At 55.6% G+C, this 23,879-nt stretch overlaps 8 protein-coding genes across 8 annotated transcripts; 5 read left to right on the forward strand and 3 right to left on the reverse strand.

Moving 5' to 3' along the window:
• Positions 1–799: 799 nt before the first annotated feature.
• On the reverse strand, positions 800–6,599 carry BDY24DRAFT_393758 (Ras-GEF domain-containing protein). Its single transcript, XM_076641087.1, has 6 exons — positions 5,192–6,599; positions 4,742–5,109; positions 3,373–4,667; positions 1,439–3,285; positions 1,055–1,310; positions 800–979 (listed from the first exon to the last, which is right to left on the reverse strand). Exons 1-6 carry the CDS (start codon positions 6,295–6,297, stop codon positions 851–853), a joined length of 5,001 nt encoding a protein of 1,666 aa, XP_076495411.1. The 5' UTR covers positions 6,298–6,599; the 3' UTR covers positions 800–850.
• Positions 6,600–6,770: 171 nt separating this feature from the next.
• Positions 6,771–8,218, forward strand: BDY24DRAFT_393759 (uncharacterized protein). Its single transcript, XM_076641088.1, has 3 exons — positions 6,771–7,238; positions 7,385–7,477; positions 7,893–8,218. Exons 1-3 carry the CDS (start codon positions 7,024–7,026, stop codon positions 8,038–8,040), a joined length of 456 nt encoding a protein of 151 aa, XP_076495412.1. The 5' UTR covers positions 6,771–7,023; the 3' UTR covers positions 8,041–8,218.
• Positions 8,219–8,256: 38 nt separating this feature from the next.
• On the reverse strand, positions 8,257–10,627 carry BDY24DRAFT_393765 (RTA1 domain-containing protein). The gene is made up of 12 exons (XM_076641089.1): positions 10,378–10,627; positions 10,145–10,291; positions 9,949–10,020; positions 9,773–9,878; positions 9,613–9,693; positions 9,365–9,536; positions 9,007–9,236; positions 8,898–8,913; positions 8,808–8,827; positions 8,676–8,733; positions 8,558–8,607; positions 8,257–8,493 (listed from the first exon to the last, which is right to left on the reverse strand). The coding sequence occupies exons 1-12, from the start codon at positions 10,379–10,381 to the stop codon at positions 8,433–8,435; spliced, it is 1,017 nt and encodes a 338-aa protein (XP_076495413.1). The 5' UTR covers positions 10,382–10,627; the 3' UTR covers positions 8,257–8,432.
• Positions 10,628–10,648: 21 nt separating this feature from the next.
• GCD11 (translation initiation factor eIF2 subunit gamma) lies at positions 10,649–13,895 on the reverse strand. Its single transcript, XM_076641090.1, has 11 exons — positions 13,607–13,895; positions 13,477–13,485; positions 13,259–13,386; positions 12,708–12,840; positions 12,561–12,576; positions 12,265–12,485; positions 11,837–12,066; positions 11,482–11,737; positions 11,268–11,345; positions 11,002–11,163; positions 10,649–10,893 (listed from the first exon to the last, which is right to left on the reverse strand). The coding sequence occupies exons 1-11, from the start codon at positions 13,704–13,706 to the stop codon at positions 10,841–10,843; spliced, it is 1,386 nt and encodes a 461-aa protein (XP_076495414.1). The 5' UTR covers positions 13,707–13,895; the 3' UTR covers positions 10,649–10,840.
• On the forward strand, positions 13,838–15,568 carry BDY24DRAFT_393773 (uncharacterized protein). The gene is made up of 6 exons (XM_076641091.1): positions 13,838–13,976; positions 14,048–14,071; positions 14,156–14,212; positions 14,306–14,364; positions 14,824–14,920; positions 15,061–15,568. Exons 1-6 carry the CDS (start codon positions 13,968–13,970, stop codon positions 15,382–15,384), a joined length of 570 nt encoding a protein of 189 aa, XP_076495415.1. The 5' UTR covers positions 13,838–13,967; the 3' UTR covers positions 15,385–15,568.
• Positions 15,569–15,658: 90 nt separating this feature from the next.
• On the forward strand, positions 15,659–17,317 carry BMT6 (25S rRNA (uracil2843-N3)-methyltransferase; the record flags this gene model as incomplete). Its single annotated transcript, XM_076644691.1, has 3 exons — positions 15,659–15,842; positions 16,011–17,151; positions 17,284–17,317. The coding sequence occupies exons 1-3, from the start codon at positions 15,737–15,739 to the stop codon at positions 17,315–17,317; spliced, it is 1,281 nt and encodes a 426-aa protein (XP_076495416.1). The 5' UTR covers positions 15,659–15,736.
• Positions 17,318–19,408: 2,091 nt separating this feature from the next.
• On the forward strand, positions 19,409–20,426 carry BDY24DRAFT_341955 (kinase-like domain-containing protein; the record flags this gene model as incomplete). Its single annotated transcript, XM_076637464.1, has 3 exons — positions 19,409–19,636; positions 19,715–19,799; positions 19,873–20,426. Coding segments are annotated over 3 exons (867 nt in total), but the record flags the coding sequence as incomplete, so codon positions are not given.
• Positions 20,427–22,524: 2,098 nt separating this feature from the next.
• Positions 22,525–23,380, forward strand: BDY24DRAFT_342086 (uncharacterized protein; the record flags this gene model as incomplete). Its single annotated transcript, XM_076637467.1, has 2 exons — positions 22,525–22,806; positions 23,204–23,380. 2 exons carry the CDS (start codon positions 22,525–22,527, stop codon positions 23,378–23,380), a joined length of 459 nt encoding a protein of 152 aa, XP_076495418.1.
• Between the last annotated feature and the right edge of the window lie 499 nt (positions 23,381–23,879).

Raw genomic sequence — 23,879 nt, forward strand, 5'->3', positions numbered from 1 at the left:
TTCGACCGAGGAGATTGGGAGAGCTGGAAGAAGAGGAAAGGAAGAAGACGCGCCTCGTCAGTTTCTCGATTTGAAGGAAACATCGCCGCATCGGGGTTGAAACTCACCACTGAGCTTGAGACAGAGCCTGTAAACGCCTCCATCGACGTCCTTAGGGTATTTGGAAGCGAGAGTGTTGAAGACGATGACTTCTCGGAGGCTGAGAGATGAAACGAGGACGAGAGAGGAGCGTCGGTCAGCCGAGGCGAAGCACACCAAGAACGAGAACGAAAGACGCAGAGACTCACATCTTAGCTCTCTGCTTCGCTTTAGCAACGTTGATGAGAGGACCAGGAACGACTCCATCAGGCAGAGGAACAAGGTCGCTGGACAGCTGAGGAGTTCCGAAGTCTGGGGCTCGGTCGATAGCTTCGAGATCTTGGAGGTAGATCCCTGAGGAAAAGATGAGAGCACGACTCGTCAGCATCGAATCCTCGACAAGTAAGAGAAGGAGAGACGGGAGACTCACCCATGAAAGGGATGTAAAACTGCCCAGCAGTTCCATCGCTCCCGACGCTGTTCCGCGTGCTCGCACTCGTCGACGATCCAGTTGCTGCTCCTCCATGAGCAGGGACTGACCAAGCATCTCCTTCGAATAGCTCAACGTGCTGGTCTGCGACCGCTGAGTGAGCGCGTCGGAGGTTGGCGTAGCCTCCGTCGGGAGAGGTGAGGTTTCGAAGGTAGTTGAGTTCTTGGAGGAGGGAGACCTTGGACCAGGCTTTCTCGCCGAGGGAGAGTTTGACGAAGGGAGTTTGAAGACCGCTGATGATTGCGACGGTAGAGCTGGAGACAAGATGGCCGAGGGAGAAGATCAGCGGAAGAAGGGGAAGGGAAAGGGCCGGAGAGAGACGAACAGGAAATCCGACAGCTCAAAAGACTTCCAGGCGAGTTTGACGAAACGACTGATGAGAGCTGGTCGCTGCAATCGAGGAGTAAGGATCTAAAGGAAAGAAAAGATGAAGGACAGATCAGCGTCGATTTCACAACGAACGAAACGAGACGCGTCTCAACTCACAATCTCACTCTCAACCCATCTCGACATCATCTCGAACCTTCTCACCCACATCGAGGCATCGCTGATCTTCGGCCGTCCATGGACCTTCCTGCTTGTCCTCTCGCTCAGCAGAGCCTCCCAAGAGTCGAGCTGAGGAGCAGGGTTGGTGAGCCAGGGAGGAGGGAGCGATCCGAGTTCAACGAAGCTGATTCCGTTCATGAGTTGAGCGTCGATGTGAGCGAAGTGGAGGGCGAGCAGATCGGTCTTGAACTTGAAGCTGTCGAAAAGAAGAAAGAGCGAGAGATGGAAGGGAAGGTCAGCGTTTGAGGAGAGGGTGAGGGAAAGCAGGAAAAGGAAGGGAACGAAGAGAAGGGAAAGGAAATGAGAGACGAGTAAAAAACTCACATGAAGCAGACATGTTTGGGTGGGACGACTCGAGGGATCGACGAGGGAGCAGGGTTCGAAGGTCGTCGCTTCTTGAGGGAGTTCCGTTTCGAGGGAGTGACGGGAGTCTTTCGAGAAAGAGCGGGAGGGGAAGTGTACGACGAGGGAGGGAGTTTCGTTTCCATCAAAGGCCGAGGAGTAGAGAGGAGGTTGGGAGTGGCGTCGTCCGAAGGAAGAGGAGATGTAGAAGGACGTTCGACGGTATGAGGACGAGAGGAAGGAGTGGCGTTGAGAACGTCGACGAGGAGATCCATGTCGGGTTCCGTCGTGGCTGACTCGATCCTCGTGGCGAGCGACGACGTTTCTGATTCGGGAGAAGACGACGAAGTAGCTGTAGTAAGGTTGGGAGGAGGTGGTGGTGGTGCTGGCGCGTCGAATTCAATCAATGACTCCCTTCCTCCGAACCCGTTTCTGTCCTCGTGCGATCCTCTTCCTCTCCTCGCTCCCGTCGGATCCATCGACTCTCCTATGCTGGCTGATCGGTTTCGACTCTTCGAGATCGCCTGCTGCACGAGGAACTCGACCTTCGCGTTCTTCGCCTTCTGCTTCTCTGGATCGAACTTCCCCTCCAGCCTCAACAACGCTCCCTCCGCTCCTCCGTCGTCGTCCTCGTCGCTCTCCAACTCGTCGACCCTGAACTCCTTGAGCAGCTCGTAGTTGAAGGGCTGAGGTCCCGATCCTCTATTCGATCCTGCCGACGACGTCGAGTGGGTGGATCCTCGTCGGGGAGCTTGAACGTAGGAGGAGAGGGTGTCGATGGAACGACGAACGAGTTGAAGTTGAGGACCTCCTGCTGGGAGTCGACGAATGGGTTGATGGAAGCTATCGTCGTCTGAAGACGAGAAGTCTGCGTCGTCGATGTCGAGAGTGTGGAAGGGGATGATGGCATTCTGAATGTCGGACGAGGCAGCTGGAGGGCTGTCGTCGCGAGTGAAACCGAAGAGAGGTTGACGGATAACTGCTGGAGATCCGAGAGCGGGTAGGGAAGGAGCTGCGACGATGGCTTGACGGGGAGGTGTGGTCATCTCGTCCGAAGGGAAAGCGACGGCCTGCTCCTCGATCGGAGTGATGGGAGGGATTCCAACCTCGGGAACGACTGCTGGCGGCCTCTCCATCTCGTGGGACGGTCTCTCCTCGACGACGGAGTCCAACGAAGTGGACTGGTACGAAGGTCGATGAGCGTCCATTTCCGAATCGACGACCTCGACTCCTCCGTTTCCAAGTCCAGCGACGTTGAATCTTCCTGAGGTGTCCGAGCTCGATCCAGTCGTATCTCCGTGCGAGTCCTCCGACATCGAAGCTGCCGAAGACTCGAAGTCTGATGCTGGAGGCGACGAGACCTTGAGGGAGCTGAGCAGAACGTCCACTCCTCCTTTCCTTGAGAGGAAGTCTCCCTCGTCGTTCTCGAACGAGTTTCCTCCGATCATCGGTCGATTCGATCCGAACGTTCCCTTCCCGATGCTCCTGAAGAACTTAGGGATCTTGCTTCGACCGAAGGAGGACGGGAGGCTCATGAGGGAAGCGATGTTCTGAGGCGAGAACGAGTTCGACGACGACGAGCCTGACCGATTGGACGAGGAGCCGGTTCGGATGGTTGCGTGATGGTGCTGCTGCTGGAGAGGAGGCGTTTGCTGAAGGACGAGTCGGTTGGCTGCTTGAGCGGTGGCGAAGGAGGATGCGGAGAAGGCCTCGTCGGGAAGAGGAGTGGAAGGGGAGGATCCGAATCCGTTGAGGAGAGGATTGAAGGCTGGACTGTCGTACTTGTCCTTGAGCTCCCTGACGACTTTCCTGAGTTTGCTGAGAGTGTTCTGGAGAAGTCGAAGAAGGAAAGAACAAGGTCAGCTTCTGCTACTTCGAGAGAGAAGTCTGAAGCAAATCTTGATCGACCAACTCACCCTCGAAAGCTTATCGAAACCCTTCTTCTCCGCACTCAACGCGTTCAACCACTTCGTGAACTCCAACCTCATCTGCTTCCCATTCAGCCAGTCCACCTCAAAGAACCCCGTCAACCAGACCCTCAGCACGTAGCACGCTCTCGACGCGGCCAACTGCTTCGCTCCTCGAAGGTCTACTCCATCCCCGTCGTTCGTCCTGCAACCCCACTCGAACCGAGCCATCAACAGTCGGCAGAGGGAGAGGGGAGAGATGTAGGCTCGGTAGACGAGGAAGAAGTCGAGCCAGACCTCCAGGTTGAAGGTGAAGGTGATCTGAGCAACCCAGCGTTCGATCGTCGCCGCTTCGAGAGTTCGAGTCGTCTTGACGAGGGAGGACGACGAGGAGGGATTGGTAAGAGGATGTCCGGGTGTAAGGGCGATAGGAGACGGGTTGGAGGAGGAGGAGGCTGAGGAAGGGGAGGCGCTAGCTCGTTTCGAGATGGGTTGGGATTGAGGGACGAGGGAGACCTTCCAAACGACGAATCGAGGATCGTCTCCTGGTGCGACGGGTTCGAGATCGGCGTTGGAATCTCCTCGGTACTCCTGGAAGATGTCGAAGATTTGGGTCGTGAAGGTCTGCTCCTTCAAGGGCGGCGAGGCTGCTGGTGGTGCTTGGGTTGGGAACAGAAGCTTCGAGGCGTCCTCTCCTGATGAACGTTCCTTCGCTGCGACTGGGACGGGTCCGAGAAGAACGACCTTCTCCTCCTCTGGTCGAGGCGTCACATCTCGATCCACCTCCTCCGAGCTCAGTCTCTCTTGAGCACTGTCTCTCCGTGGTCGTCTCGGCGTCGACTTCGAGCTGTCCCTCTCCTCCGGACGCGCCGTCTCTCCTGATCCTCCCGACTCGAAACTCTGCATCCCTCTCAACGCAGGAACACTCCCCATCTTCCTAAGGAAGAGACCTCGTAAGCTTCCGCTCGACGATTTGGGTTTCAGAGGGGCGTTGACGTTCTCGTCGACGGACGGTCGCTCTCCTGGTTTGAAGAGCTGTTGCGAGAGTAGACGGATCCGTTGAGTGGGAGACATCGGTTGATCTGGGTTGACGGGACGGCTTGAGGTTCGAGTTCGAGTTGGAGAGGTGAGATGACTCGATCCTCCTCCGAGAGAGGAAGAAGGGAAGGTTTGGAGGGTGAGGGCGGATTGACGACGACGAGGAGAGGGAGAGGAGGAGGTGATGCTGATGAGAGGGTTGTTGAGGGTGTCGGGAACCGAGGAGAGAGTTCTGTCCGATGTTCCAAAGAACTGGCGAACGACGTCTGGGAGAAAGAAAGAAAGGAGGATGGAAAGGTCAGGAAAGAGAGAGCAACAGAGAGGACGCGACTAGACTCACTTCCTTCCGGGAACGCAAGCCTCCCGCTTCCTGGAACCACAGGCTCGACCACCTTGTGCTTCCCACTCCCATACGCTGCTCCCATCGACTGCATACTCTGACTGAGACGAAGAAGCCTCCCCTTCGGCTTGACGGCGGCGGTGGTGGTGGTGGTGGTGGTAGGAGAACGAGCTCGTCCTGCTGCCGTTGCTGTCGAGTTGTTTGGCGACGACGGTCGTGCGAGAGGAAGGAAAGCGACTGGACCTTTCGGTGACCGAGGAGAGCTGGGACCAGATCCTGACGAGGAGAAGGTAGAGGAGCTGCAGGGTGGGTTTATGGGACTGAGAGCTCGGAGGAGGACGGGATCGACGGCAGAGTTGGAACGACGGCTGGAGAGCAGGAAGAGGGTCAGCTTGAGCTTCCCGAGCCTACGATACAGGCACAGTGCCCAAGAGCGAAGTTTCGACTCACCGAATCATGAAGATGGGTCTCCCACTCTTCGTCCCAGACTCAATCATGAAAGGACTACGCTTGCTGCTGCCTCCCTCGACTCCCTCCTTCTTGTCCAGCTCCTTTTTGTACGCTCTCGCCGCCTCCGCACTCGTCGTCTCGACGTAGACGTTGCCTTGCTCGTGAACCATCGTCAGAGGTACGAGCGAAGATGGTTGGGATGGGATAGCCTGTGGTGGTGAACGAAGAGGAGGACCTCGAGTTGAAGTCGGAGGGAGGGAGGAGGTGGAGGAAGCGGTGTCTCTCGTTCGAGACGAGGAAGCCATGGAAGACGAAGAAGCCTGAGGCTGGTTGAATTGAGTGGTATGGGACGTGGAATAGGATGGTGGAGCTGAGGAGGTGGATGTGGAAGCGACGGGACCGCCGAACGTTGAGGTCCAAGGTTTGGAGGAGGATTGATCGAAGGAGCTGATGAAGTCTGGAGTTGTCATGGAAGCCCTGTCGTCCGGATGGAAGATTGAATCGCTCCTATCGCTCCTGGACGATCCTGCGTACTGGTGATGACTACTGTCGTAGGATTGGGTGTGGTGATGGTAGTGTTGTTCGTCTGGGAGTGGACCAGCCTCCTCCTCCTCCCGGTCCCGGTCGTTCTCCTTCCTTGAACCCATGACTGCTCTGTTTCCTCCCCACCCTCTCCCTCCTCCTGCTACTGTGAAGTCTGTTGGAGGTGATCCCATCGTTGACGAAGGAGGAGTGTCTATCCCTGAGCCTGCTCGATGATTCCGTCCTCCGATTCCAGGACTGTCGAGAGCCGACGACGAGTTGAAGGAGGAAGCCGAGGTCGAGGTCGAGGTCGAGTTGTGGTGTCCGTGTCCTTCTCGAAAGGAGGGAGACGGAAGAGGGAGATCCATCGAGTCGATGGGAGCGAAGGAGTTGGATTGGGATGGTTGCTGAAGGGAAGGGAAGGATGAAGCGAGGGGAGAGGAGGGGAGGAACGGAGAAGGCGAGTGTCGAGGATGTTGTTGGATCGACGAGGAGGAGGAAGGAAGCGGACCACCTTTCGACGATGTAGATATCGGAGGAAGAAGTTGGAAGGGAGGTTCCAGCCTTCGTATACTCGGTTCCATCCTGAGGAAGTCGAGTCGTTGGGAGAACGGTCGAAGGGAAGGAGGGAGAAGGAGAGTGTTGAAGGAGATATGAGGTCAAACAATCTCGACTCCGCTCGATGGGATGGAAACGGCCGGTCTTCCTTCCTGAGGTAGTAGAAACGAGAGGGGAGAGTCGTCGAGGGAAGAGAGGAGAGAAGAGGGAGGTCCAAGTGGGAGAAGAATCCGTCGACTCCTTGAGGAGGGAAGGCCTGGGATGGTGATGGTTGGGGACGAAGAAGGGAGCAGGCTGGCACGGCGGGAGGAGAGGGGAGAGAGGAGCTTTCTCGAGGGGGTCCAAAATCTAGGGCGATCTCAGTTACAAGGTTTGACTATCCCCTGAGGATCCAAATTTGAGGGTGCCCCGAGGTCTAAAACAGAAAATGCTGCAGGAAAAGAGGCAGAACAGAGGAGAGAGGCGAACGCGTGAAAGGAGAGGTTCTCCTCCCAGACCACCTCCCTTCTTCCGAAAGCGATAAAGAAGCGGCAGAGCTGATACCGGCGCTTTCTGTTTACAAATCTCAGAATCGCGTCTGTGCGAAAAAGCTACCAGGAATATCGGCTTCTAAGTCTTCGCCTCTCCCCCTCGAAATTGAACTTCTCTCTTTCGCGAGCTCACCTCCAACTCCTTCCTTCCTGATTCAACCCAAACCATCTCCCAGCCCTCCATCAACTCCCTCTTCACCCTTCTCGCTTTCTCTATCACGCATGTCTCGATCCAGAGTTCTCACCTGGCTCACCGGAACCACGATGGGTTCGTGTCTCTCCTCTCTTGTCCCCTTCCCTTCTTTCCCCTCTCTCTCTCTCGTCTCACCTTCCCTTCCCTCAATTATCCCGCCTCCTTTCACGCCCTCTTCGTATTCAGGTATCGTCTCGGGTGTCTATATCTTCGACGAGCAAGTCCGAACAGCGGCAGCAGAAGCGTACGTTCTCTCGCTTCCTCTCGTTCTTCTCTTGTCCCTTCGAGCTCACACCACGTTTCCTTCCTTCCGTTTGACTCCGATCGCTGACCTTTCTTCCTCTTTTTCTTTGTGGTTTTGTATGTTGGTTGGGTTGGAATGGGATGCAGAATGGTCGCGAAAGGACTGGACCCAGAGACGATGCCTCCTTCGCTGCTGACGGGGAGGAGAGGGATTGAGGTCGAGGCTCCTTCTGGACCAAAGTGAGTGCGATCTCTACGTCTCCCTAGTCTCGTTCTTGCTTTGAGATCTCAAGGAGATGGGGGACGTAGGCTGGTAGTGATTGCTCGTGTTCGGGAGGGCTGTAAGGTGAGGTAGAGAGCGAAGGAAGGGCTGAGGAGGTTGACGTCGACTTTTGTTGAGCTCGACGCTTCCTTCCTGCCCTCTTTCCTTCATCGAGACATCTCCCTCGTTCTCGATGAACCCTCATTGCACACCCGCTCTCCTCTCTACCTCGCGTCTGCTATTTATTTGCCCTCTTTTCACCTCCACTCAAGCTTCTCGCCTCGATCTCTCTCATCTCCCTGTTTCTGACCTCTTCCTTGTCCCTTCCCTTTCCCTCTCCTCCCTCTCAACTCTCACCCAACTCGCACCCCTCACCAACTCGCTCCCCTCCAGACCCCAAATCGACTTGACCTACTACCGAGCAGAACCCAACGCGCCCGAAAAAACTTACAGGAAAGCCTGGCCGATCTACAAGGAGGGAGAAGGCTGGTCGGCAGCCAAGCAGCCTGAGACGACGACCACACCACCGACTTCGTCGTGAGCTGGACTGTTTGGTTGAGCTCTAAGGGATGAAGGGGTGGTGAGGGGATCTGAAGCTCTGAGGAGGCAGAGGAGGGGAGGTCTACTTCCTTTCAGACCTCCTGATCCTTGGTTTGGCTTTTGTTTCTTCTTTCGGTTTTGTACTTGTTTCTATGGAATTCAAACGAATGTGTCTGGTACCGAGCGAGCGTAAAGTTCAACGATATGAAGATACGAAGAGTGAGTAGAGTAAGTAAGAAGAGAACAAACCCAGAGGAGACGAGAGAAAGCGACGCGTCGACGTTCTTTGAAAGCGTCCAACCTTCGACGACTTCCAGGTGGACCTCGTCCAAAGAAAGCTGAACGAAACTCTAGCTAGTCGCTCGTTGGATCCTGGGGAGCGAAGAGCACAAATCATTCCTTGTACTGCGAGAGTTCGAGCTCGCTGCTGAGGACAGTTTGGGGAGCGTATTCCCTGGAAACGAAGGCGAGACGTCAACAAATCCGGTTTTACAACTCCAGAAAAGAGGCATACGTACTTGAGGAGGAAGATCGGGTGGAGGACGTTGAGTAGAACGACGGCGATGATCTGAGGAGGAGACGAAGAAACGAGGTCAGTCGAGGGTGAAAGAACATAAATGAAGAGAAGCGACCTACAATCATGCCTCCGTCGAGAACACCGAAGAGGGTTTGGTTGGTGATGATGGGACCAGTCCTGGAGGGGAAGGAACGAGGAGACCATTAGCAAACGAACAAGAGCGACGCGTCGAGATGGATCGAATCGCTCACCATCCGTCCAGAAGCTCGACCTGCGGACAAAAAGGTGTAAAGAGGTTGAGTCTAGGTCTATCCTTAAGGTCTCGACGAATTGAGGCGCACCGTTCGATAAATGGATCTGAGCAAGATCGAAAGCAAGGAAGTCCCGTTGGATCAGTCTTTCGTTCGTCTCGTCCAGCCCTCTCACTCGAACAAGGAGCCGACTGCTCACCGGATGAAGATCATGAACGTAGCTCCAGCAAGAGCTCCCAGCATCAACCGAGCTCTCTTCTCGTTCGTCGTCGAGATCGTGAAAGTTCGAACAGCAAACGTTTTGTCCACCGCGACTACTTCCCTCGCTTTCCGACTCCACGCGAAAGGGTGCACTTGATCAACGGGCCGATCGATGAGATACCTCCAAACAAACTCGACGAAGAGAGCTGAGAAGCCGACCATCACGACCTGAGCGAAGAGGAAGAAGCGGGAAAGGAAAAGCTTAGCTTCTGCGACGCGACTCTCCCACCGTCTCTTTGCTGTCGTTTTTGCCCCTAGACGGTGACAATATTTGGAGCGAGTTCGATGAGACTCACCATCTGGACGATAACACCCCCGACCATAATCCTGGCTCCCTGATTCGCACCGTCTTCGTCCGTCGCCGTCGAGGCAACTCCACCTCCCACTCCCTGGATGCACAGCGAGACGAAATCCCCAGAGACGAAAATCCAAGTGTAGTCCCTCGGTGAGAGCCGACAGAAGGCAGGTCTGGTGAGAGGAGGCGTAGAGAAAGAGTCAGAGACGTGCGAGACTTCGAAGAATCGAGAGGAGTTGTCGGGCTCACCCTAGCCTGCCGACGATTCTGCCGAAGAGGATGTAGAGCGAAGCTTGTAGGAACGCAGGAGCAATGATCAAGGTAGTGATCCTGAGAGAAGTAAAGAACGAGAGTCACGACGTTAGGAGGTTGCTCGGACGAGAGGAAAAAGAGACTCGACTCGATTCACTGAGCTAGGAAAGCATCATCACTCGAGTTCCAGTACCCTCCTGCCTCTTCCGCCCATCTGGTACTACTAGCCGACCAGGCTCTACACGCCCAACCCAGCATCTCAACTATAAACACGACAACGAAAGGGCATCAGTTCCGAACGACGCGTCTTGAACAAACACGACGAAAACTCACTGAACGTCCCCAGCACGAGCGTCCAAAGCAGAAAGTAGTACTTCGACTTGATAGCTTGAAAGAGATGTATCACTGAGAGCGAGAGAGGAGGGGAAAGTCAAGAACAAGAAAGAAGAAAGAGGAGCGAGAGGTTTCAGCGCTCGAGCCTCGCGTCGTCGGAGAGAACGTCAAAGGGAGGAGGAAGGAGCGAGCTCACGCATCGAGAGGGCGAAAAGTATTGTGAAGCAGGCTGCTGTAGGCATGCTCATGTTGTAGCCATAGTTGAAGAATTCGACCTTGCCCGAGAGGAGGTTGGGAGAGCCTTGATTGGGATTTAACAGGAGAGAGGAGGAGTTGGCGAAGGCTGGAGGGAGTCGAGCGACGAAGCGAGAGATCACAGAGATCAGCTGGAGTCCTACTCGAGCTAAGAAGGAAAAAGACTTGGCTCACCCATGGCACGAGAAATCAACGAGCTAGCGTCGTAAGGTCGAGAAGGAAAGGACGTGAGGGTAAAGGAAAGCGAAGGTGTTGGTTGGAGGTCGAGACTCGAGAGTGTTCAGCTGAAGGGGCTCGCCCTCGTTCTTTTTGCGGATCGATTCCGTAGAAGCGCCACCAGAGCTCGGGTAAGAAAGAGATAGGAGAATCCACTCGCTTCTGCCAACAGGGACAGGTGATCAGCGGAGAGAAGGAAGAGAGCAAGTAGGAGGGGAGGCGACGCTCCCTCTGACTATCAAGAGGTGAGTGAGAGCTTGAGTCGGCATGAACAGGCAAGCTTCCAGCTTTCTGTCCCTGTGCAAGAAAAGAGATAAAAGTAAACGTCTCATAGCAGCAACGAAACCCCCCTCATCTCCCTCAGGTCAACGACGCGCCGCTCCTCTGCCCTCCCGCTTCAACCCTTCCCCTCTCCTCTCCCTCAGGCGTTGAGAGTAACATCCAGAATCACACCACGTCGGACCTTTCCCCATCCTGTAAGGAAAGAACAAGCAAGACCGAAGACACGAAGGTCAGTCGACGTCTCGTCTCTTCTCCAAACGACGCGTCCGAAAAGAAACTGAACGGGAAGCAGGAACTCACCAATCAACCTCCAGTGCTTATCAATCCTCCTACTCAACGCAATCTTCTCATCGACCTCGGTACAGACGGGGGACTGCAAGACGATCTTGGCCATGTCGGCCTTGACGGAAACGACTCGAGCTCCCGACGCGGTGGCTCCGATGTTGACGAGGAGGACCTCTCCTGTTTGAGTCGAAACGGAAGAAAAGAAGAGAAGGAAAGACGGTCAGTGTCGAAAGAAGAGGATGAAGACGAGCGAGAGAAGAGGAAAGAGAGATTGAACGAACCCTTCGTGAGCTTCGCGACCTTCGTCTGCTTCTCCTTTCCTTCCGTTCGAACTCCGAGCAACCGACGAAGCATGAAGCCTGAATGACACGAAACGAAAGCAAGAAGGGATCAAGGTCAGCTTCCTCGTTCTTCCTTCGCTCTCCTTCCTCCCTCCCGTTCCCTCTCCCTCTCCCCTCCTTCTCAAACAATGACAGAACGAGACAAAGCACTCACACTGCACCTCCAACTCCGTGTAGATATCCATTCCCTTCCCAACGTCACTCAGCACGTGTCCGACCAGCCTGTCGGCCCTGCACATCGTCGGGTCGATCTTGGTTCCGACTCCAATCAGTCCTCCAGGGACGGCGAACGCGAGATCGTTGTGCTCGGCGTAGAGGGTGACGACCTTGGACAGGATGGGAGTGCAGATGAACTTTCCGTCGGTGTCCTTGTCGATGAATCCAGGTCGGATCTCGATTTCTTGCTCGAGCTGAAGGGGAGGAGGGAGAAGGGGGGGTCAGCGTTCTCGTTCTTCGTTCGCTCCTCCCTCGCTACTCGAACTCTCAGCCAAGAGCAAAAATGCACTCACTCTCAGCACACCGTTCAAGATCGATCCTCCGGCTACACCACCCTTCAAGTCGTCGACCTCGGATCCTGGCTTGTTGACGTCGAACGAACGAATGATGATCATCCTCGGCGACGAGGTGAAGTCTCTCGGAGGAACGGGGATCTGGGTGCAGATATACTCGTTGACGGCATCGATGTTGTACTTGAGCTGGGCAGAGATGGGGATGATGGGAGCTCGCTTCGCGACGGTAGCTGGAAGGAGGGAAGAGAGAGAACGAACGAGGAGGGTTGGGTCAGCTCTCCTGTTGAGACTTCACACATTCAACTCTGCCCTACGATGCTGTTGAAGAGAACTCGAACATCCTCGAGCTCTCTGACAACGAAGAACCAGCTCGACCTCAACCTCGCCCTTCCAAAACCCAAACCAAAAGCGAAACTCGGAAGACTCACAATCCACGAACTTCCTAATCTCCTCCATCTGTTCCTTCGCAGCCTGCTCCCTGATGAGATCGACCTTGTTCTGGAGAATGATGATGTGCTCCTGTCCCATGAGCTCGAGAGCGGCAAGATGCTCGGACGTTTGAGGCTGAGGGCAGGATTCGTTGGCGGCGATGAGGAGAAGAGCTCCGTCCATGACGGCGGCTCCTGTAAGCATGGTGGCCATGAGAACGCTGAGACAAAAGAAACCGAAAGGGTTAGGCGGTGGGAATGGAAGGGAGTGGAACGAGAGGGAGGTGGGGACGAACTCGTGTCCAGGGCAATCTTAAGGAGGGAGGGAGGAAAGGGAGGAGAAGAGGTCAGCTTTGGTTCGTCGTTCGTCCTCTTTGAGAAAGGCGCGAAGGGTCGAGAGAGAGGCGAAGCTAAGCATCGAGCTGAGAGGAAGATCAACTCACCAACGAAGGAAACGTGCCTGACGAGAACCATCTTCTCCCTGCAACCAAAGTTCTCGCACGGAGGGTGGTCTTCTTTCGAGGAAGGGTACGACTTGTAGCACGAAGGACGAGGGCAGGCGGGACATTTGTAGATCTGAAGAGAACGAGTAAAGTACGGAGAGATCAGTCAGCTGTTCGCAAACGAAGAGGAAGATAGTGGTGGTGGCGAAAGAGAGGTTGTAGAAGGAAGCTGAAGGCAGGAGGAGGTGAAGGAAAGGTGGACAACCTCGAGGGCTGACTCTCGTCGGTTTGACTCGTCGTCGCCCTCCCAGCACGCAAGCTCGACCTGAGCTACCGCCATATATGCTTTGTAGACACATATCCATTCCTTGCTCAACCTTGAAGCCCAAGAAACCTCTCGTTCTTTGAGGGAAAAAGGAAGAAAGTCGAGCTGAGCTGAGCTCCTCCCTTCCCTTCCTTCCTCTTTGCTCTGACGTCTCCCTCCCGCCACCCTAGTTCCAGCACTACCAAGACAGCATGCAGTCTCAGAGTAGATATTTTTTTGTACTCACTTTGGCGTTCGCGTAACCGAGCTTGATTGTGATATTCCTCTCCAACTCGTTCTTGAATCGAACGGTGAGAACTCCAGAGATGGCCTTCACGACCGTACTCTTTCCGTGAGCGACATGACCAATGGTTCCTGTAGAGTTGCACGAGCGGGAAGGTGTCAGCTTGAAGCAGGCAGTGGAGAAAGAAGTGGAGCTGTGGAGGGAAGAGAAGAGCGACGAACCGATGTTGACTGAAGGGAGGGAAGGAGAACAAGGGCGAAGGAGAGAAGGTGAAGAAGAGAAAGAGGTCAGCTCGAACGGCTTTCTCTCAGGTGAGAAAGGCACAGTGGAAAGTTGAGCGCATATACTCACTCGTGGCCTGCTTGGAAATGACCTCAGGGGAGAGAGGACCGAGGAGGGTAGGGTCGAGGAGGGAAGTCGAGGCGAGGGAAGAAGCGAGAGCGTCCGTCATCTTTGAGGAGGGCGAACGAGGAGAGGGGAGGGGAGAAGAGAGGAGGGGGTTTTTTTTGAAGGGGGAAGAGAGAGCTGTAGGTGGTAGTGCTGGGGCTCTTGTTCTAAGAGAGTCTCTAAAGGAGGGTCGTGGCTGTTGAAGAGGGAAGAAGGCAAGCAGAACGATTTTGAAAAGTGACTTGGAGGCTTCTTTCCCTCGACCTCCCACTTCTCCTTCTTCCCCCTTCTCCTTCCTCCCTTCCCTTTTCAAAAGCTTCTGACTATGTCTGCAGTGAGTCACCTCCCTGCTTCTATACTTTTTTTTGACTTAGGCTGATCCTGTTCTCCCCTTGATCCCTCCAGCCTTCCCTGTCCAAGACCATCCTCGTGCGCTCCTTCTCATCTCTCACCTGTCCTCCTTCTCTCTCTCCCTCTGATCTGACCCTTCGTGCCCCTCCAACCCCTCTCCAGTTCGTTTCCGGATTCAGTACCAACTTGAGAGCTAAGGATCTCGCGTACGAGTTCGAGGTGGGTCTCTTTCTCTCTCTCGTCCCATCTCCGTCTCCTTCTCCTCCGACCTTCGAGCTGACGATCTCTTCTTCCTTCCTCCGTTTCGCCCAGAGATACGGTCGACTGATTCGATGCGACATCCCAGCCCTCAAGTCACCTACCTCAGCTCCGTGAGTTCAACCTTCGACACGCCTCAAGCTCTCGTCGTCGTCGTCGTCCCATGGAGGAAGGGAGGGAGCTGGCAAGAGGCAGGAGATGCTCCTCCTTCCTCCGAGCTCTTTCTTCTCTCCTAGTAGATCTCTACTACTCGCCAGATTCGTCGCCAACACGTCCTACCCTACCCTACCCTACCCTACCCTACCCTCCTCGTCGTTGTCGGTCATAACCCCTTCCAAACTCCCACATCCACCTCGCGATCCGCTCCCTTCGTCTCCTCTCCTCCTCGTTCCCTCCCTTCCTCCTCCTCCTCCTCCTCCCTTCCTCACGCTCTCCCTCCTGCTCCCTCGTCGTCGTCGATCCAACCCGTCAAAAACCCACACGAACTCTCGACTGACTCAAACTCCCTCCCTCGTCGTTCCTCCTCGTTCCTCGGTCCTCTCAACTCCCAACTCCTTCGTCGCAACGAACAGTTACGCCTTCATCGAGTTCCGATCTGAAGCTTGTGCTGAGGATGCCTACTTCGACATGCACGGGAGGTCCATAGATGGGAGGAGGATCTCCATCCAGGTGAGCTTTCTTTCCTTGTTCGACACCCTTCAACTCCGTTTCCTTCGCGTCGCTTTCGTTCTTCCCTTCCTTCCTTCTCCTCCCTCTTGCCTCCTTTACTGACCCCCCTGCGCCTTCCTCTCTTTCTTTCCCTTCCACAGTGGGCCAAAAACAGCCCCGGAAACTCCTGGCGACACGAACCAGGATCCGGAGGACCTCCTCGTGGTCGACCCAACCAGGAACGAGACTCTAGACGACGATCTCGATCCCGATCTCCCGTTGCTGCTTCCTCTTCTTCTCGACGAGACGCTCCTCGAGAGAGGGAGAGATCAAGATCCAGGTCTCCTGTTGCGTCTTCTCGAAGGGAGGGGAGCAGTGCGAGGGAAGGGTCCGAGAAGAAGGAGAGGGTGGTCGAGGAGAGGGAGCTTAGGGACAGGGAGGAGGACGAGGGGAGGAAGAGGAGGGAGAGGTCGGATGAGGAGTAGAGGGGAGAGACAGACGGTGGTTCCTGCTTGCTGACGACGACGACGACGACGACGATCTTGTTGAAGGAGGGAGGAGTTCGACTCGACTCGACTTGCGACGGCTGGGCTTTTTGCGTACGAGGACGAAGATACCAAAAAGACACGAGATTTTCTCCCTTGAGTATCAAATGAATACACGATCCTATCCCATCTTCTCCTCGAAAAGAAATCAGTCAAGCAAATCGACGACCCGGACGACGACCGAGACGCTTTTTCACTGCTTTTTCGAGAGAAGCTCTGAGCTGAAAGAGATTTGAAGAGGCTGACTGACCTCCAACTCCCTCCCTCTCCCCAGCTTTCAAACGAAACAGACATGGTCCAACTCTCTCGAAACCAGCGTGATTACTCGGACAGGCAGGAACCTCTCGGACGACCTAGGATCGCTCCCAAGGGGCAGAAGGTGGTGAAGAAACGATTGGGTGAGTTTTGAGAGAATCGGTTGAGCTTGAGGTGTTCCCTTCCCTCCTTCGCTTTTCCGCCCACCTCTGCCTCGACCTTCCTTCTTCAAGCCTTAGACATGTAGTCCATGTATATACTGACCTCTTCTCCTCGCTCCTTCTGTTTCGCTCCTCGTTTGATCTCTACAGCCAAACAAGAACGAATTCAACCTCCCTCCGCACCCGTCGAAGCTCCTCCTCCTCCTCCCGCCTCGATCCACCACTCCCTCACTCTGCTCTCCCTCCTTTCCACCATCTCCGCTCCTACGCTCTCCTCCCCTAAAATCACCACCACCCTCCAACAGATCAAAGCCGCCCTGTTCGCTCGAGACTACGCTTCCGCGTTCGAGAAACCAGAGTACCTGAGAGCGTACGTCGCGAGGTGGGTTCCCTCGAGAGCGTTGGCGTACAGGGAGATGTTTGGTGGAGGAGTGGAGAGTGTATCGGAGTTGTTTGTGCCGAGGGAGGGAGAGACGAGGAGGAGGGTGAGGAAGATTAGGAAGGAGAAGGTCGAGTTGACCGAGGAGGAGGAGGAGGCGAAGGAGGCTGCGAGGCTTGAAGCTGGAGGGGACGAGGATGGAGAGGAGGACGAGGAGGAGGAGGAAGAAGAGGAGGAAGAGGAGGAGGAGGAGGAGAAGCCCACTCGAGATCTCAACATCGTCTGCATAGGAGGAGGAGCCGGATCCGAAGTCCTTGCCATCTGCGCCGTCGTTCGAGAACAAGGAACGCCCGCTAGGGTCAACGTCCAAGCCGTCGACATGGCCGACTGGGGAGGAGTCCTGGAGGAAATGGTCGACGTCGTCGAGGACAAGTGGAGACTTTCCAAGAACCGACTGGACGTCTCCTTCGTTCGTCAGGACGTGATCGCCGGATTCTCACCCAAAGAAGTCGCTTCCGCTACCGCTTCCCTCAAGGGCAAGGAGGTCGATCGATCCACCTTACCGGGAGCAGGAATCAACTACTCCACCGCCGATCTCATCACCCTCCTCTTCACCACCGCCGAACTCCTCACCTCCTCTCGAGCATCGACGCTGTCGTTCCTCTCCCTCCTCACCCAGCAAACCAAGCCGGGGACGCTCCTCCTCATCGTCGAGTCCGCGGGGTCGTTCAGTGCGTTGGCGGTGGGGAAGGAGAAGACGTTCCCGTTGGAGTTTTTGTTGGATTTCGTGCTGGCGGGAGGGAAGGCTGGGGAGGGAGGAGGATGGGAGATTGTGCAGAAGGAGGAGAGTAGGTGGTATAGGTTGCCGGAGCAGGCGGGGAAGGCGTACCCGCTGAGGTTGGAGAACATGAGGTGAGTTTTGGGGTTTCGTTCTTTTTGGGACTGAGTTCTGTACGAGGGAGGGACGAGAGGAGCGACGCGTCGAAGCGAGACGAGACGAAACGAGAGCTGACTCCTTTCCTTCCTTCCCTTCGCTCCCTGCAGGCACATGCTTCGAGTCTACCGACGACGAGGTTAGATTTATTAGGGGCTGGTGATGGGAGCGGTGGGGTTTATCTCATGCTAGGTCGATCTCGCTTGATTTTTCTCGACGCGTCGTCCGTGAGCCTCGCAGTGATTTCTCGTCGAAAAGTGTCTCACCTCGCATCTTACAAGCGATTCAGTCTCAGGCCGTGCCTCCAGCAGCAGAAGGTGAGAGGAGAACACAAGGAGCTTGCGAGCTTCTCTCGAACTCGATTTTCATTCGACGCGTCGACGTCCTTAATCTCCCTCGACCTTCCTCTTTCCTCCCTGTTTTCCTCCGACGACTTCTCGCTCCAGCTCCACAATTAGAACCCAAGCTGCTTGTTTCGTTCCCTCTGCCCTGTCTGAACGAGCCTAAGCAGACGCGGGCGTATGAAACCTAGCGCGTGTGGTTCGACCCGATGCGTTCGATTGAGGCTGATCTCTCCTCCCTCCTCCTCCCCTCCCCTTCTTTCTTCCCCACAGATCAGTCTCTTGTTCCTTCGTTTTGTGACGAAGAGTGAGCCTTCGTAGACTGTAGGCTTCGGAAGATGAACTTGGACTCATCGAATGAATGAAAGTCCTGCTGTTGAAGGGAAGATTTCCTTTCTCAAAAACAAAGGTCACGAAAACAGACGCGTCGAAAGCTCTCCGCGGATCCGCCTGATCTTGAAAGCAACTCTCTCCTCTTGTTCTGTTTCTCTTCTTCCTTCTCCCAACCGTCAAGAGCTCACTTTTGATCCGTTCCTTCCTTCTCCTCCCCTCCTTCCCACCTCTCCCCCAGCAGCAACCACCTCTACCAAGAATCGGCTTTCTTGCTGCTCCTCTCTTCCCGCTCGACCCCTTCGCCCCTCCCTACTCGGCTTCTCTTCCCATTCCACACCTCCTCTCTCTCCTCTAAACACCCATCACCTCAAAAACAGAGAGCTTCCCCAAGGAGATCCAAGGTGAGTTGTTACTTCTATCTCTATAGAGGGAGCGTTCAGAAGGGAAGAAGGAGGGGAAGCGAGTGAAGAAGGAGGGCCTGGGTCGAACGAAGGACGGATGGATCTCTCGGATGTGTTCTTCCTCCCTCTCGTTCTCCTTCGTTTCTTCTACCAGAACGAAGGGTACCATCGAACTCTACTCTACTGAACCTATACAGGCTGCGCAGAGTGAGGGAGGAGCTGTAGGACCTGAGGCAGGACGAGCTTCTTTCCGTTCCGATTCAAGGAACAAAGCACCAGAGCGACCGCTGACGGCTCCTTCCTTCCTTCCTTCTTCTCCTGCTCCTCCACTACAGATCTTTCGAACGAGATTCACAGCTTGCGAGAAGGGTTATCGTCTAGGAATCATCCAGTTAAGGGTTGAATAGGTGAGTCTAGCTTCTCTCTGGGGTCTTGGAAGGTGAAGAGAACAGAGGAGGAAGGGGTCGATCTGCCGGATGAGCTTGGAAAGACCAGAGAGGGACGAACGAGAGACAGGGATACCTCAGCCTCCTTTCGTAGAGGGCAGGCGATGATCTCAAGGCTTTACTTTGCTGCCATGTCCTCTTCCTGTCCTGTTGAGACCAAGGAGGGAGAGCGGAGAGGGAAGGAAGGTCTCGCTTTCGCTGACCTCGACCTCTTTCACCCCTGTTTGCCCTTCCTTTCCTTCAGAACTGCATCTTTCGCCACCACTTCCAACCACCACACTCTTCCCTTCGCCCACATCGACCAGCATGTCTCGAGCAGCAGTAGACGAGTCGAACCCTCAGAGTTCCGTCGACCCAGCCGGACGATACCCTTCGCCTCCCATGTCACCTCCTCCTCTTCCCTCCCTCTCCGCTTCCCTCGCTCCTCCTCCAGTAGCTTCAACTCGACCTCGACCGGCCTCGTCGTCAACAACTCCCTCTCCTTCATCAGCATCCCATCAGGTCTACCCCTCCCAAGCTCAAGAAGCCTACTACTACCAACAGCAGCAGCAGCAGCAGGCTCAACAGCAGCACCAGCAACAACCCTCCTTCTCCTCTCAATCCCGCAAACGAGCCTCCCACAACCCTTCCTCCACCTCCCACCCTCCTCCAGCCGAGAGCAGGCACGTCCCTTCCTACTCCTCAGGTCCTCACAAACCAGGAGACGCCGCTTCCATGCACCCAGCCGTCGCTTCTTACCAACGAGATCACCCTCGTCGGACCCTCCTCAGGTTCGGTCCCTACGTCCTCCTTCAGACGCTCGGAGAGGGAGAGTTTGGAAAGGTCAAGCTTGGAGTTCATACGGATTACGGAGAGGAGGTGGCAGTCAAGTTGATCAAGAGAGGGAATCTGGATACGGAGTTGAGGATGAGCAAGGTGACGAGGGAGATCAACGTTCTGAAGGTGAGTTCGAGCGAAGGAGGAGAGGGAGGAGGAGGAGGTCCAAGCTGATCATTCCGCTTCTTCTCTTCCTTCCTTCAGGACGTGAAACATCCCAACATTGTTCGTCTGTTCGATGTCATCGAGACGGATAAATACATTGGGATCATTCTCGAGTTCGCCAACGGTGAGCATCGGCCTCGATTCGACTAATTCCTTCGCGTCGTCGCTGAACCGTCCTCTTCTTTCGTTCCTTCCAGGTGGAGAGCTCTTCGACCACATCCTCGCTCATCGGTACCTCAAGGAGGACGCAGCTTCCAAGCTCTTCGCTCAACTCATCTCGGGAGTCCACTACCTTCACTCCAAGAACATCGTCCATCGAGATCTCAAGCTCGAGAACCTCCTCCTCGACAAGGGTCGGAACGTCATCATCACCGATTTCGGATTCGCCAACACCTTCGAGACTCCTCAGGACGACCTCATGACCACCTCCTGTGGATCCCCTTGCTACGCTGCTCCCGAGCTAGTCATCACCGACGGAACCTACGTCGGAACGGCCGTCGACATCTGGAGTTGCGGAGTGATCCTCTACGCCATGCTCTCGGGCTACCTCCCCTTCGACGACGACCCAGCCAACCCAGACGGAGACAACATCAACCTTCTCTACAAGTACATCCTCAACACCACCCTCCAATTCCCCTCCCACATCTCCGACTCGGCTCAAGACCTCCTCCTTCGGATGCTCGTCCCAGAACCCACCGAACGAGCAACTCTTCGAGAGGTCATGGCTCACCCTTGGCTCGCCGCTCACTCGAACCTTTTCAACCGGTCGGTCGAGGCTCTCGAGACAATCTCCAACAACGATCATCGAGAGAAGAGGGTCCAGGCCAGGAGGGAGATGCAGGATCGTCTCAGGCAGGCGAGGGAGCGGGAAGCCGCCGAGCAAGGAGGAGTTCGAGCTCGACCAAGACCTACCGTTCGACCAGGAACGTCGGCTGGAGAAACCTCGAGGCCTTGGGTTCGACCTGCGAGCGAGATGTCGTCGACGTTGACGATGCCAGACGTTCAAGCTTCGCCGGAAGGACTCGCTCCTCCTCCTCACGGAATGGCTTCGTCGGCTCCGGACTCAAGGTCGCCAGCTCTGGACGTCGTCGATCCCTTCGCTGCAGGAGACAACAGGTCGTCGTGGATCGCTACGTCGACGGACAGGGACAGCGACTTCTTCCTCGAGGGGGAGGCGAGAGGAGAGCCGAGGTCGAGAGTCGAGTCGACGGCCAGCGGAGCGACGAGGGAGAGGGAGATCGTTCCCCACAAGGCGGATCTCTCAACTTCCAGCCCAGCAGGATCGTCGAGGCAGAAGAAGCAGAGGCACACCATCCAAGTCGAGTACGATCAAACGGTCGCGGACACGGCTCCCTCAAGGTCTTCGTCGTCCAGGTCCAGGACGACTTCGGTTCTTTCGGTCTCCTCTCCCAAACTCGTCTCGGATCCCAGTCTCTCCCCAGCAGCTCTCTCCCCAGTCCATGGAGAGATCGCCATCTTCCTCGCACCAGCATCCACCTCTCCCGTTCCTCCCTCTTCGGTCCCCTCGACTCCAACTCAGGAATTCCCCGAGGAAGACGAGGACGTCAAGATGGCTTCCCCTTCCTTCCCTTCCAACTCGGAGTTCCCTTCCTCTCCCAGTCCTACCCCCGACTCCATCCCTATCGCTCTCCCTACTCCCGCTCCTTCCAAAATCCTTCAAACTCCCGTCACTCCTCCCAACGAACCCATCTCCATGCCCGAGCTCAACCAAACTCCGAAAGCTTCAGCTCGACAGCAGCAAGGCACCACCTCCTCCCCTCCCGATACTCCTCGAGCCGCTCACTCTTCGACAGAGTCGGCCGTCGTCGTCGAACTCACTCTCGCTCCCGCTCCTCCACCGAAGGCAGTCATCGTTCCCTCCTCGTCCGAGATGGGAGCTCTCCCTCCCTCCGGTTCTTCGACGCCCGTCAAGAGCTCGTCGGGAAGGTCGAGGATGTCGATCGACAGGTTCTCGTTGGGAAACCTTCTCGGAGGAAGGTCGACCTCGAATGTGAACGCTTTGGCGGAGGGAGCTGGAGTCGGATCGAAAGGTGTGAGCGGGTTGCCCGAGGTTTCGTCGTCGAAGGCTGAAGCGAAGAACGGCAGTGCCGGAAAGAAGGATAGGAGGAAGACGTTCAGTATGATGAGTGAGCCGTTCGCTAGGTGAGTCTCTTCTCCCTCTTCTTGCTCGTCGTTCGTTAAGACGCGTCGCTGACTTTCCGTCTTCGCTTCTTTTTTGCAGGTCCGCCTCGATCAAGGAGAAGCCCAACAAGACCAAGGCTACCAGTGGAATCACCGTCGACTCTTCAGTCAAGGACATCAAATCCTCCGATCAAGTCAAGTCGACTCGACCAGGAAGCAGCGCCGGCGTCCCTTCGACTCCCACTCGAGCGACCGCGACCAACCCAGTCTTCCGTCCCGCCGACGTCAACGCTCGTCCTTCCAACCCAACAGGAAGCATCGCCTCAACCAGCACGATGGGATCGACCGGACCAGCTAAGAAGGTCATGGACTGGTTCAGGAAAAAGAGCCTTGCGAAGAGCACCTTCAGCGATCATCGAGCCGTCTCGCCAGGAAAGACGGATTCGTTCGTCAGCGTCAACCACCCAGGAGATACTCCTCCTCGTCCCATTCGGTCAGCTACAGGAGTCACGCGCAACGCGGATCCGGCAGCTTCGTCGACGGAAACCATTCCTCAGCCTCCTCCTCCAGCGGTCGTCGTAACGGGAGCAGGAGGATCCCCTCCTTCGACGTCGACTCTGACCAAATCCACCGCTCCTTCGTCCTTCAAAGCTCTCAATCCTCCGGCTCCTCTTCGGTCAGCTCGAGACGTCGCCGATTCCATCGCCATGCCTCCTCCAGCCCTTCCTACCCCTTCCTCCAGCCACGCCGTCACCTCGTCGTTCAAGGACAGCCAGCTCAGGGTTCATCAAGGAATCGTCGACAAGAAGGCCATGACCTATGCGTCGCCGCCGGTGGTGTTCGCTCAGGTCATCAAGGTGCTGCAGGAGATGGGGATTGAGATCAAGAAGGATGGAGACTTCAAGTTGAAGTGCGTGAGGGCGAGGAGGAAGTCGAGTGCTGGATCGGGAGGAGCGACGGTCGGGTTGGGATTGAGCTCTTCGGCTAGCGTACCTACTGGGTCGGCGATGAGTGGGTTCTCGATGATCGGGTTTGCTAGTTCGTCATCTGTGAGTGGTCTCTCCTTGATCTGCTTCGGATTCGAGGCTCGAACGAGATGAACTGACGCTCGTCCTGTCGTTCTTTCTCCTCTTCCTTCCCTTCCTTGTCTCCTTCGGCTCCTTTCCCATCTTCCAGACCGACAAACGAGGTCTCCCTCTCCCAACATCCCAATCCTCCTCCCTACTCTCCTCCGCCAAATCCCTCATGATGCGACGAGGATCCTCCTACTCGACCGTCACCTCCTCCTCCCTCACCACTCCCGACCCTTCTCTCTCTCCCGCCACGTCCTCCACCCAAGGCTCGCCCAACCCATCCGACGATGCTGCTTCCGCTTCGTCCAACAAGACGGCAACGGCTCCCGGTCACCTCGAGGCTGGAGCTCACGACGCGGGAGATGAAGTCAGGTTCTCGGTCGAGTTGACGAGGCTGAAGAACTTGGACAAGCTCTACAGCTTGGACTTCAAAAGATTGAAGGGAGAGGCGTGGACGTATGCTTGGATCTACCAGAGGACCCTTGAGTGAGTACGAGTTCGAGTTTGAGTTTTCGTTCTCGATCTTCGACGCGTCGAACTCGTTGTTCATTTCGTTTTTGACGAGCTGACCCTTTCTTCGTTCCACCTTTTCCTTCGTCGTCTTCTTCCTCTCCAGAATTCTTGCCTTCGAAGATACCGTCAAGGCCTAAATCAACATCGCCTCTCCCTCACCCTCGCCTCTCCGAAACCGAACTCGCTGGGTCGAGTTCCTTCTCCCTCCTCCCTCCCTCTCTCCTCTCCTCGTTCTCTATCATTCATTACCGATACTCGGCAACACACGCTCTCTTTGCTTTCACTTTGTTCTCCCTCGCACTCGACCTCCTAGCTTTTTTCTGTAGCCTCTCTCGTCTCCGCACTCCCTCGTCTCCTCGTCTCTCGCTGCTTTTTTTTTTACTTTACCCTCTTTCTCGTCCCTAACCGCACTCACATCTCACAACACGCACACACACTCATCACGGGTCTCGCTTTCTTTCTTTCTTTCTTTCTTT

Source organism: Mrakia frigida (assembly GCF_051309035.1).
Source record: "Mrakia frigida strain ATCC 22029 unplaced genomic scaffold BDY24scaffold_21, whole genome shotgun sequence".
NCBI lineage: Eukaryota > Fungi > Basidiomycota > Tremellomycetes > Cystofilobasidiales > Mrakiaceae > Mrakia > Mrakia frigida.